The 13201-nt window shown below is 46.3% G+C and overlaps 1 protein-coding gene across 2 annotated transcripts in view; it reads right to left on the bottom strand.

Moving 5' to 3' along the window:
- TATDN1 (TatD DNase domain containing 1) overlaps nt 1-13201 on the bottom strand; it is a 34821-nt gene that overhangs the window by 20990 nt on the left and 630 nt on the right. For both annotated transcript variants that reach the window (XM_058668501.1, XM_058668500.1), the window contains exons 2-4: nt 7652-7717; nt 2415-2464; nt 326-389 (exon numbers count right to left, since the gene is read on the bottom strand). In XM_058668501.1, the coding sequence (XP_058524484.1) occupies nt 326-389; nt 2415-2464; nt 7652-7717 (180 nt within the window). The remainder of the gene's footprint in view (nt 1-325; nt 390-2414; nt 2465-7651; nt 7718-13201) is intronic.

Raw genomic sequence — 13201 nt, 5'->3', positions numbered from 1 at the left:
AGTTCAACACCCTGTTCTGGCTCCTGACTGTTAACACAGACCTTGGGAAGCGACAGCCAGGGCTCAAGTGATTGGGGAGAACTGATTTGTGTTCCCTGCTCCTAGTTTCAGTCCTACCCAACCATGGCTATTGGTTTTTCTGCGACATCTGATATACCAGTGAGCACACTGAGTTTTGCCACCTTAGCATGTCTGACTAAACTCAACTTTCCTGTTGTTTCTACAGTCATGACCCTCTGTATTTGTACCTGAAGCAGTTCTCAGAAAGACTTCTCCAAAATTACTTAATTCATAATGCTTTTGTGTAAAAGTAATATGAGGATACCATTTGTTTGTGCCAAATGCAGTGCATCTTTACTGTCTTGCAGATTTCCTCCTGTAATCATAAACTGAAATAGAAAGAAAACAATAAAACGACTTAACGGGACATCAAGAACAATTTCCCAAACATTCATTCTCACAGCTCCTTCCTTCCAGGAAGCTTCTCCCTTCGGTTATCACATATTGACCTTTCCTTTCAAACCCAGCTGCAAAACCATCTGCCAAACCACCTATACACACAGAAGTGCATTCATAACTGCGCACACCACGCCCCACCACTGCACAGAATATACCACTCTGCTATCAAGTGCGTGCACATGTCTGTCTTTCCCCTTGTACGCCAAGTTCCTTCAACACAGGGATTGCCTGCTATAAAACACTGAGTTACTCATGACCTGAGAATTTAGATTTGTATTCATTTAAATCAGTGAATCAACAGTAAAGATGAATTCATCATTTCTACAGGTGTGGGTCCGGAATTACATGAGGTTCAAACTACTTTCATAGTACTACTAAGATGGAATTTGTCGTTTGCACTCTCATTCTTCCTAAGTTCACAAGGAGGTACTCCAAGGGCCACAGGATGCACAATGTCACAACTGACTACCAAAACAAATACTACAATTTAGCATCTTCTTTCTATGTACCTAAAGAGATTGAACAAAATGTAAAATAACTGTACTTATGGTACTAACTTTATTTTTGTCTTGGGAAATACTGACTCTTTATAAAAATGTTATTTATGTTAGCAGTTTATCGGAGCACGCCCCATATTGGGGACCCTGGGATGGCATTGGGTGGCTGTCCTCCATCCCAGGGTATGGAGGCATTTGGGAGACTGGCTGTGGCTTCTCTCCTTGTCTCTCCACTTCCCAAAGATCCAGGAGGGAAAAAAAGATTGTGGAAATGGTGATCTCATCCTGTAGCCCTTGACCCTTATCACCCTAATCAACTATGTGAAAATAATAAAAAATAGGAATAATTAATAATCAAAAAAAAAAAAGAAAAAAGTTCTAGTGACATCAGTAGATAAAGCCCACATAAACAGAAGCTGGATGGGGGCTCTCAACCATAAAGGATGTGACAGAGCTCAGACCCCAAGACGTTTGGGAACCGATGAGTTACTACTGCACATGAGTGCACGGACGGCTGGTGGCAGATAAGCACAGTGCTATAGGGATGGCCACAGACCTGCCGGAGAGCATGCCATCCCTGCTCAGCTGTCACTGAGGAGCTCTCTGTGGATGCTGACTGCCATGCACTGTGCCAGCAGGGGCACTCTCTTCTTAAGGAGTGACGGCAGCACACTTGTGTATACTTTTAAAGCACACTGGAAAAGCCCCAGAAGCTAAAATGACAATTTCATTCCAGCTGCCCAGAATTGCAAATGACAGATACTAACAGCTTAAGTCTCTAACATGATTATCGACCATGAGTTTTTATTCAAGGAACACAGAGCCATAACCCAATCCTCAGCTGCTATAAAATACAGATGAGCTGAAGATAAACAACATGGAGAGGTGGGCATTTGGGCTTGCAGTTAAAGCCACCGGTCAGGAGGTCCACCACTGACGTCAGATTGCCAACCCTGCCTTCCTGGGAGTGCAGACCTTGCAAGGCAGTGGGGCCTACTCAGTCGGGTCTCTGCCGCCCACATGGGAAACCTGGATTAAATCCCTGGCTCCTTGTTTAGGCCTGGATCATCCCTGGCCATTCTGGGCATTTGGGAAGTAAATTAGTAGATGCAAGCTCCCAAAACAAAAGAAAAATATAAGGAAGCGTTTCATTTACCAACATTATTTAATTCTTCAATATCAGACCAGTGGCCCACATCTAATATTTTAATTATGTAAAACATTTCTTAACCGATACAATCTTTTACTTTACATAAAATTTCCAAATAGCAGAAAAAAGGACAAAAAGAGAGGACATAATTTCCTTGCCAATATACAAATACAATGACTTGACAATGGTGCAATTTCCAACATGTTCCTAATGAAAGGTTTTCTATTTTATATCAACTACAGTATCAATGTACAATATCAATAAAAAGACCTTCCAAACCTAAGAATCACAAAAGAAGCAGATGTTACCTTCTTAACTCCAATCTGGACAGCTCTCTCTATTACATCCTGTAAGTCATCTGTAAAAGATAAACCCTGAATTACAAAAATTTGGTAAATAAAAATATGCATGTATTCACTTTTTAAAATAAAATACAAAGACATAATTTTATCAACTAAATCAAAGTCAAATTAAAACCTACAAAAAAAAGAAACCAAATTAAGGCAAACTCAATGAATAAGCATTTTTTTTAACAATTTTTCTCAGTTAACTAAAAAAGCAAAATAACAAATATCAGGAGGTTCAAACTGAAGATTAATTTGTCTTCAGTTTGTCTCAAATTCATTCACCTTTTTTTTTTCAAGATTTATTTATTTTTATTGCAAAGTCAGATATACAGAGAGAAGAGACAGAGGAAGAACTTCCGTCCAGTGATTCACTCCCCAAGTGACCACAACAGCCAGAGCTGCACTGATCCGAAGCCAGGAGCCAGGAACTTCTTCCGGGTCTCCCAGGTGGGTGCAGGATCCCAAGGCTTTGGGCCGTCCTCAACTGCTTTCCCAGGCCACAGGCAGGGAGCTGGATGGGATGCAGGGCAGCCGGGGTTAGAACCGGCGCCCATATGGGATCCTGGCGCATTCAAGTTAAGGACTTTAGCCACTGAACTACCGTGCCGGGCCCCATCAGGCCTATTCTAAGTGCACCTCCCAAATCATGATATGCTTCTCTATAAATTGCTCTTTGTGTGTCTATCCTTCCCTTCCCTCAGGGATAGCTTCATTTTCACTTCACTGTTGGTTTTGCTTTTTCACCACATTCAACATTAAGTAACAAAAACCTTCCTTTTTTTCCCCATTGATATTATTATTTTTTTAACTTCTATTTTTGGTGATGTTTATAGAATTGAGAAGGATGCATGCTCATGTGCATCACTGTTCAGGGTGGGAAGAGTTGAGGTGTGGCCACAGTTCCCCAATAGGCTCACTCCCAGACCCAGTTCCTGCACTTTCCAGGTGGTTCTGCTGTCTAGCTTGACAGGACTTGCACCCATTTCCAGCACTTGCCAGCTGATGCTGTGGCAAAGCCCAACCAGCTTGCACTTACTCTGGCTCATGCATGTACCCATGGAAATGGTCGCTTAGCCCAACCTTGCTCTCCTGCTAAACCAGCTTACATGTACGCCAACAGGTGTTACAGTACTTCCCAGTCTGGTTTGCCCCCAGTCCCAGCTCTGCTGCTCACCAGAGGGAGCAGTGGTCTAGCAGGACCCTGTACCGGGCTCGCTGCCTCTGTCCTGAGTGTTACGTGTGCTGGTGGCTACTGTGGCATGTTTTGCCTAACCTTGGCATTCACCAGAGGGTGTTGCAGCCTGATCCAACCCGGCTGCCTCAGTCTCAGCTCATGCTAGTTGATACTGCAGCCTAGCCCAGCCTGGGCTGTCCCCAGTCCTGGGTGTAATGCAAACTGGCTAGCGTTGCAGCCCTACTTGGCCTGTGCTGCATCCTGTCCTGGTTCTCACATCTGCCAGGGGGCACTCTGAACTGGCTGGGGCTGGACCACAGTGCCCATCAGTGAGTGTCAGAGCAGGGGGTGGAACATGTCAGGCTGGGCCATGACACTAACCAGCATGCTAAAGAACCAGCTCTGGGAGCAGATTCTGTGGGGGATCACGGGCTAACCCTTGTGGGACTGCAATACCAACTGGTTTGCTGGAAGGGCTGAGCAAGGCATGATCACGGAACTTACCCACACTCATGGGTACTGGGCATGGGAACAGGTCGGGCTGGACCAGGCTGTAGCACGTTCAGGCGCACCCAAGAATTAGGTGTGGGGCAGACTGGGTTGCAATATCCACGAGTACACGCAAAGGCCGACGTGGGGGAGGGGTAGACTGTGCCAGCTAAGGGCCTAATACCCACTGGCATGTGTGAGAGCTGGGTCTGGGAGTGGGCCTGGTGGGAGAACTTGGGGAACTCACTGGTTTGCCATAGCTCCCACTGGTGAGCATGTAAGTCAGCTTGGTGTTGGTCAGGCTGGGCAAGGCTGCTTCCGGCAGGTATGTGGGTTGGGGTCTGGGGGCACAGACCAGGCAGGGCCTAGCCAAACCATACCACAATGGCTTGTGCAGGCGCCAGGATGGGGTGGGGTACAAGACAACCCGGTCATTGAAGCCTTCAGAGGACATCTAGCACCATGAAGGGCAGAACAAATTGGATAGCTCTCCTGGCCAAGCTTTGACAACAAGTATCTGGGCGAGTGGAGACTCTGAGGTGGACTATGTCAGCCCATGGACCTTGGAAGAATTTCTTCATCCTTGGAGCAATGAAACCAGTAGCATTTCAGAACTACGAAAACTACTTAAGCAGTATCCTTGGAACATGCTCCACATTAGGGACCCTGGGATGACATCAGGTAGCCATTCCCCATTCCTGAGTACTGATGTGGTTGGGCTGCTAAGAGCGGCTCTCTGCCCTTCTCTTCTCCACTTTTTCCAGATACAGGAAGAGGAAGACAAAAGGAGATTGGAAACAGCTGTCTCATCCACTTTCCCCCATTCCTTGATCCTGCCTACCCTAACTGATGGTTCACATGGGCATGCCTCATGTTGTTTTTTAAAAATAATTATTTTGGGTCCAGTGCAGTGGCCTAGCAGCTAAAGTCCTCACCTTGAAAGTGCTGGGATCCCATATGGGCGCCGGTTCTAATCCCGGCAGCTCCACTCCCCATCCAGCTCCCTGCTTGTGGCCTGGGAAGGCAGTTGAGGACGGTCCAAAGCCTTGGGACCCTGCACCTGCGTGGGAGACCTGGAGGAAGTTCCTGGCTCCTGGCTTCGGATTGGTGCAGCACCAGCCATTGCGGTCACTTGGGGAGTGAATCATCAGACAGAAAATAGATCTTCCTCTCTGTCTCTCCTCTCTGTTTATCTGACTTTGCAAAATAAATCAGTAAATAAATAAATAAATAAAAATTTTAAAAAATCTTTAAAAAATGATTATTTTTTATTTTTGATGATTTTTATATACTTGCTTAGGGTGATAAGAGTCAGGGGCTACAAGAAGGTGGATGAGACCATTATTTCCACATTCTCCTTTTTGTTTCCTGTAACTGGGGGTAAGGGGGATACAAGAGGAGAAGCCAAACCTAGCCTCCCAGACCGCCTCCATACCCTGGGATGCAGGACAGCCACCCAATGTCATTCCAGGGTCCCCAATGTGGGGCATGCTCTGAGGGTCCTGTTCAAGAGGTTTTGAGTTCAACAGTTCTGAATTACACAGTCCACCTTGGAGTCTCCATTTGCCCAGATATTAACTGCCAACATTTGGCTGGGGTAGTTGATCAATATGTTCTGTCCTCTGTTCTGTTATGGTACCAGGTGTCCTCTGCAGACTCCAATGGACTACCATATCCTCCATGTGCACCTGGATATGCTGTCCACTGCTCCATCTAAGCCACTGAGGAGGCCCAGCTCTCACAGATGCACTCCACGGTCAGACCATGGAACCTGCAATTCCCTCCACAGTTGGGGTTCTGAGTCCAGTGATTCAGTTGAGGGGATCCCCAAAGAAATCCGAGAAATCATCTGAGGTGATCCGAAACCTAATTCTTGTGTGTGCTTGCCAGTACAGGGTTCAACACAGTCTGTTGCCCTAATCGGCTTATGCACATGCAATTGCTGGGTCAGTTCTATCTCCAGCCCTGTCTTCTACGCAGAGTAATGGGTGTTGCAGCACAGCCCGATATTGCCCACCACATACTCTGTCCTCATGCTAACTAGTGAAAGCTACAGCCTAGTGGGAGCTGCCTGCAATAACCTCTATCAGGCCCGCCAGTATGTACAACAGACTCCCACATCACATTCAGCTCTCATACATGCTAATGGGCATTGAAACTTAGTTCAACCCAATCAGCCCCACTATCCAGCCCACACACCTGCCAGCGGGTACCACTCTCTGTCTAACCATGCTTGCCCCATTCCTGGTTCTCATGCTCACCAGCTGGAGTGGCAACCCAAGAGGGAGGTGCCCACTGATTCCCTAATGGGCCCACTCCCAGATCTTAAACTCTTTAGGTGGTTCTACAGTTTAACTTGACAGAATTTGTCCCCGTGCCAACATCTGCCAGCTGATGCTGTGGCAAAGCCCAACCTACCCACACCCACTCTGGCTTATGCATGCCTTGTTGTTAACTATGTAAACATCATCAAAAATAAAAGAAATTTATTATATTGAAAAGCACACACAAAATGAGCACAAACAGAAACACAAGAGTATGGACAACAGGCACCAGGTATGATAACCACTAAATGTTACAAAGAGAATATGGTGGAATTTATTCAGTAGCCTCAAACATAGGTAAATGACACAGAAAACATGCTATCTAGGCATCTACACGCAGTACAAAAGGTATATCTTGAGGTAAAGGTTAAGATACTAACATTTATCTTCAAGTGGTATCGAACATTCCCTACTAGGAAACCTTTCACCTACCACCACGTGGAAGCACAGTAAGACCACCTTCTGACTTCACCTGTTGAAGTTCGACAATGCTACTTCATCCGTAAGCACAAAACCTAGTTTTCCTATTTGCATTTACATAGTATAGTCACTTTTCTGAAGCAACGTTCAGATTGTCTTACTGTAGGAATTCTGCTTTCAAAAAAGTAGTTGCTATCATTTTCTGCTTAAGTCACCTCTCAATAGACAAAGCGGCTTTTGGAACGAACTGGTATGACAAATGGAGTGGTTTTGCTCTTGGCAAGGCTTCCCACCCATCTCTGACGTGCTACCACCTGTTCCCACCTACGCAGCTGCTACCTCCGCCGAGATGGCAGGAAAGGAGCAAAGGCGGGACGAAGCACCAGGTACCTCCTCTGGAATCATGCCATACTGCCACCTGCTAAAGCTAGATATACTTACTCTAAGTAACTGATTTCTGTGCCATATGCCTTGCGTTTCAACTGCTTAACAGACTACGCAGCAACAATTATTTGGCTTTTGTGCACATGGTCAACTAAATTTCTATATTCAAAACTAAACCTCAAAAAAAAAAAAAAAAGGAGGCGTAATTAAAACTTTGTGCTGTATAAATGTTCATGGTCATGGCTTACCACTATAGTTTATATGTGTTTCAGTTTGTAATGAGTTTTCAATGTACAATGAGTGCTTTAACATTTCCATTGTAAGAGTGGATTATGCTTTTTAGGATTTCCTGGAGGCAGAAAATGTGTCTTCACAGAGAAACTATCCTAATAAAAAGAAACATTTACCTTGGTGCTTTTGAACTCCCCTATAAATTCCTCTGAACACAGGATCTGTCAAGTTGATACCAATATCTATGGAGAAAAAAAATAAATGATTGATTAAACCTTGAGTCTATTTGAAATGTTTATTTTTTAATATTTTTTTAATTTAAATTTTTATAATGATTACATGGTTGATCAGGTTGGGAAGAATTGAGGTTTAGGGAAAATTGGGTGAACTCATTGTCTCCAATTCTGCTATTTCTTCTTCTTCTTTTTTTTTTAAAGATTTTATTATTATTGGAAAGCCGGATATACAGAGAGGAGGAGAGACAGAGAGGAAGATCTTCCATCCGTTGTTTCACTCCCCAAGTGAGCCGCAACGGGCCGGTGTGCCAATCTGAAACCGGGAACCAGGAACCTCTTCCGGGTCTCCCTCGCGGGTGCAGGGTCCCAAAGCCTTGGGCCGTCCTCGACTGCTTTCCCAGGCCACAAGCAGGGAGCTGGATGGGAAGTGGAGCTGCCAAGATTAGAGCCGGCGCTCATATGGGATCCCGGGGCTTTCAAGGCGAGGACTTTAGCTGCTAGGCCACGGCACCGGGCCCAGGCTGCTATTTCTTCTTAGAAAAGAAGAGAGAGACAAAGGGGGAAGCCACACATGACTTTCCCAATGTCCCAGTACCCAAGGATGAGGAATCGCCACCTCATATCAACCTAGAGTCTCCATGCAGACATATTCCGAGGGTTCTGTCCAAGTGGTTTGGATAGTTTTGAAATGCTATTTCACTGATCCAAGGATGATGTCACCCTCCCAATGTCTACTGGATGACATAGTAAGCCTCAAGTCTCCATTTACCAATATTTTTTGCTGTCATCGTTTGACTAGGGCAGTTGTCCAGTTTGTTCTATTCTCCTTCTATGACACCAAATGAGCTGCCATATTCTCCTTTCACAACAGGGCCTGTGTCCACTGCTGTATCTTTTTCACTAAGTTGGACATGTTCTTGCAGGTGAGCCCAACGACCCGGGCCAGGCATCCAAAGCCTCGCCAGATCCCCCAGCCCTGTGGCTCACGAACACAGCACCCACCTCACAGGCTGGCCCCAGGACCAGGTCAGGTGACCCAAGCCCTGCTAGATCTCCCACTGCCAGGGCTCACAAACCTGGCACCCACCTCACAGGTAAAATGTTTACTTTAAATAAAACCTCCTGTTACTAAACTTTTCATTGACATAGCCACTTATCAAACAATATCCAGGACAGCTCAGAAATTGGATCAGACACATGGGATACAAAAATAAGTAAGACATAATTTCTGTTCTGCAGAACATGGAAGGCAGGGAGTGGCGTAATGGCCCAGTGGCTAAATCCTTGCCTTGCAAGCACCAGGATCCCATATGAGCACCAGTTCATGTCCTGGCAGCCCTGTTTCCCATCCAGCTCCCTGCTTGTGGACATAGTACTCAGATAAAGCCCAAGCATTTGTCTCAGGCTGCTGGAGACGTGTCCCAGGGCAGGGTGCAGCTAATACCTGCTTCCCATAATAAGCAGATAGCTCTGCTTCCTGTACTTCCCACATTAAAAAGTGGGTACAGACTTCAGGGGTAAACTAGTTTTGTGAGACAGAAGCGAGAAACACAGCAGGGTCCCCACTTGGGAACAGCTGTTCGTCCTACTCCCAAATCGCAGGCTGCTATATGGCCTTGGCTTCACTTTTCAGGAACCGGTGTTTTTCTTTTTTAAAGATTTTACTTATTTTTCTTGGAAAAAGGAGAGAAGGAGAGACAGAGAGAATCTTCCATCCACTGGTTCACTCCCCAAGTGGCTGCAACTGAGCCAAACTTAAGCCAGGAGATCTTCCTGGTTTCCCATGTGGGTGCAGGGTCCCAGGCCTTAGGTCGTCCTCTACTGCTTTCCCAGGCTACAAGCAGGAAGCTGGATTGGAAGCGGGGGATCTGGATTAGAACCAGCACCCACACTGACCTGGTGTTTTGCAAAGTATTGTTCATAACTCACTAGTAGGCTGGGAAATCAGTGGTTCACAGGCAGACTTTTTAAAATGCCAGAGTCATAAGATTAAATATCACAGAAGGTCATATTACAAAGACAGAATGTAGAAAATATGTCATTAAAAAAAAGAAAGAAAAAGAAAACCCACAGAGGCAGGCATTGTGGCACAGAGGGTTGAACCACCACTTGGGGTGCCGGTGCCTGAAACCCCAAATGGCAGTGCCAGCTAAGCTGCTTCTGATGCAGCTTCCTGGAAATGCCTAGAAGGCAACAGAAGATGATGTACTTCATCGGGGAGTGAACCAACAGCTGGTAAAGACACTTCCCTCCAGACTGCTCCTTCTTGTCTTTAAAAAAAAAAAAAAAAAAAAAAAATATATATATATATATATATATATTTTTTGTTTTAATTTGTTTTACAGGGAGAATTACATAGAGAGAGAGATAAGAGCAGGGAGAGGTAGATAGTGAAATCTTTCATCTGCTGGTTCACTCTCCAAATGGCTGCAACAGCCAGCACTAGGCCAGGCCAAACTGGTGTCAGGAGCCAGCAGCTTCTTCCAGATGTCTCACATGGGTGCAGAGACCCAAACCCTTGGGTTATTATCTGCTGCTTTTCCAGGCACATTAACAGGATGCTGGGTTAGAAGTGGAGCAGCTGGGACTTGAACCGGCACTCATGTGGGATGCAAGCGTTGAAGATGGTGGCTTCACTGACTGACCCACAGCACCAGCCACTCTTTCAAAGAAAGAAATATATAAGCACCCAAAATATACATACACCAAAAGGAAAAATCTTGATATTTGTGTTTTTACACACACACACACACACACACACACACACACACCTTTAAAAATGAAGGAAGCTACACTTTAAGCATGATTACCTTAGAAGGAGACCAAGCAGAAAAAGTGGCTCCACTTATTTATTCCAATCAATTCACTGATTTAAGAGGTCTTTTCTAGATTATCTAGTTCTGATTCTTTACTGATTTTCTCATTACCTTACCACTAAAACAAGAAACAACACACTCTAATTCTGTTGAATGTCTACTGTACTAAGCCCCTGAGAAACAATATAAACATCACAGAGCACACACCTTGTAAGAGTTTGGCCTACCTAGTGAGAAAGGAAAACATTATGAATAATGTGGTAAAGAGTGGCTAGGAAGCTTCTTTTTCCCTTTTAAAAGAATTATTTGTGGGCCCAGTGTGGTAGCCTAGGGGCTAAAGTCCTTGCCTTGCACCACCTGAGATTTCCCATGAGGGCTCCAGTTCATATCCCGGCACCCCAATTCCCTTCCAGCTTCCTGCTTGTGGCCTGGGAAAGCAGTCGAGGATAGCCCAAAGCCTTGGGACGCTGCACCTGCGTGGGAGACCTGGAAGAAACTCCTGGCTTCAGATTGGCACAGCTCTGGCCACCAAGGCTACTTGGGGAGTGAATCAACAGACAGATCTTCCTGTCTCTCCTCCTGTCTGTATATCTTTCCAATAAAAAATAAATAAATCTTCAAAAAAAGAGAATTATTTGTGTTTATTTACTTGAAAGGCAGAGAGAGGAAGACAGATCTTCCATCTTCTGGTCATTACCCAAATGCCAGCCACAGCTAGGACTGGGCCAGGAGTCAGGAGCCATTACCTGTGCCTTGCCTGTGATCACTCTCAGGTAGGTGGCTCAGAAGTGGAGACGCCAGGCCTCCAATCGGCATGCCGACAAGGGACTGCCACAAACAACCCCAGGCAGAATTCAGACAGGAAGGTAACTAGGATGAGAGACTGGGATGGGAAGTGGGGGGAGCATTTCAACCACAATTTGTTGCCATGAAACCTTGTAAGAAACAGCATGTACAGACAGATGTACAGAGAGCAGAGACGGGAAGAAGCTGGAAGGCTGGGCAGAAGCAGACTGCAGAGAAAGCCTACAGAGGCTAGACAGAGGGTGGCCTGAAGCATCCATGACTCGAAGCTGGAGTTCTAGGTCACACACACTCTTCCAAAAGAACAAACAAGTGTCTTCTCTTTGTGGAGGCTCCCGAGGTCCTTACCTCATCTCTGCCATCAAGTACATCACAGCTGGGAGGAGGGGTGGAGACACTGCATCCCAAGCAGTGCCTTACAGCCTTCAGGGACCCCTCCCAAACTACACCCCAGTGCCCTGGCAGCACTTTTCAAACTTCTTTCAAGGACGTAATAGAGTCTCCCTCCTTTTTTTAAAAAAAAAACTGCAAATAGGCCTGAAAAAGAAAATAGTTCTGCAGTTCTCAGTTCATTGTCCTTGGAAAAACATGGCTTACAATAACTCTCAGCCCAAGGCCAGGGCCACGCAGCTGCTCAGCTGCTGGCTGTGATGCAGGCATCTTGTCGCAGAGCTCCAGTTCAAGTCCTGGCTGCTCCACTTCTGATCCAGCTTCCTGCTCCTGCACCTGGGAAAGCAGCAGCAGATGGCCCAAGTGCTTGGGCCTCTGCTATGCACACAGGAGAACCAGACAGAGTTCCAGGTTTCTGGCTTTGACCTGGCCCAGCCCCAGCCACTGCAGCCACTTGGGAGAGTAAACCAGCAGAGTATTTCTCTGTCTCTCCCTCTCTCTACTACTCTGCCTGTCAAGTAAATAAATCTTACAAAGAAAAATAACTCAGGGCTGGCGCTGTGGTGCTGAGGCAACAGCATTTCATATAGGTGCCAGTTCAAGTCCCAGCTGCTCCACTTCCGATACAGCTTTCTGCTAAATGCCAGGGAAAGCAGAAGACGGTTCATGTGTTTGGGCCCCTGCACCCATGTGGGAAAAGCTGGAAGAGTCTCTTGGCTCCTGGCTCTGGCTGTTGTAGCCATTTGGGAAGTGGATCGAGCAGACGCAATCTCATTCTCTCTCCTCACCAAACCCTCCCCTGTAACTCTACGTTTCAAAATAAAACCAATAAAATAAAAACTAAATAACTCTCAGACCTAAATTCATAATGCCGACTTTCCTGAATGTCAGACTACATTTCCAGGCCTCCCTTTGGGTGCCTTCTAAGGAACTCAAAGTTAACCTAATCCAATGAACTTGGCTGCCTCTCCCACCCACAGCCACCCCGGTTCGGCCTTCGTTACTATTGAAACCCTAGGTACTTCTGTTCATTCTCCGTTACAGGCTGTGACACGCTGAGCACACCCTCCACCCCCCGTCTCCGTTGCCCTAGTTCAAGTTTGAAATACTTCCCTGCTTCTCCCCATCCTCCTCAAACTCAGTTACCAAGTTACCTTCCTAAAGCAGAGATGGGATCCTGACCATTTCCCACCTAGGAGGAGCAGGAAGCCCCCAACGCAGGATCCTGCCGGCTTTACCCGCAGCCCACAACGCCCAGCACAAAACTGGCACCCAAAGATTTGCTGAAACGCCTCCAGTAAAATTCCGCTCTTTACTGGGTCACATAAGACTGCGAGGCACCCCGGAGCCGCAGTGCCACCCTAGCCCTCACGATGTCCCTCGTTGTGCCCAGGGCTTGGGCGTAAGGCGTCAGCCCCCTTTGAAGCCTGCTGCATTCTCCCTCTGGCTCTGTGGCTGCTGAAGCCATGACTGGCCCTGC

The sequence above is a fragment of the Ochotona princeps genome, chromosome 9, assembly GCF_030435755.1.
Source record: "Ochotona princeps isolate mOchPri1 chromosome 9, mOchPri1.hap1, whole genome shotgun sequence".
Taxonomy (NCBI): Eukaryota; Metazoa; Chordata; class Mammalia; order Lagomorpha; family Ochotonidae; genus Ochotona; species Ochotona princeps.
Note: the sequence above shows the minus strand (reverse complement) of the source record. Positions and strands in the feature narration are given on the sequence as shown.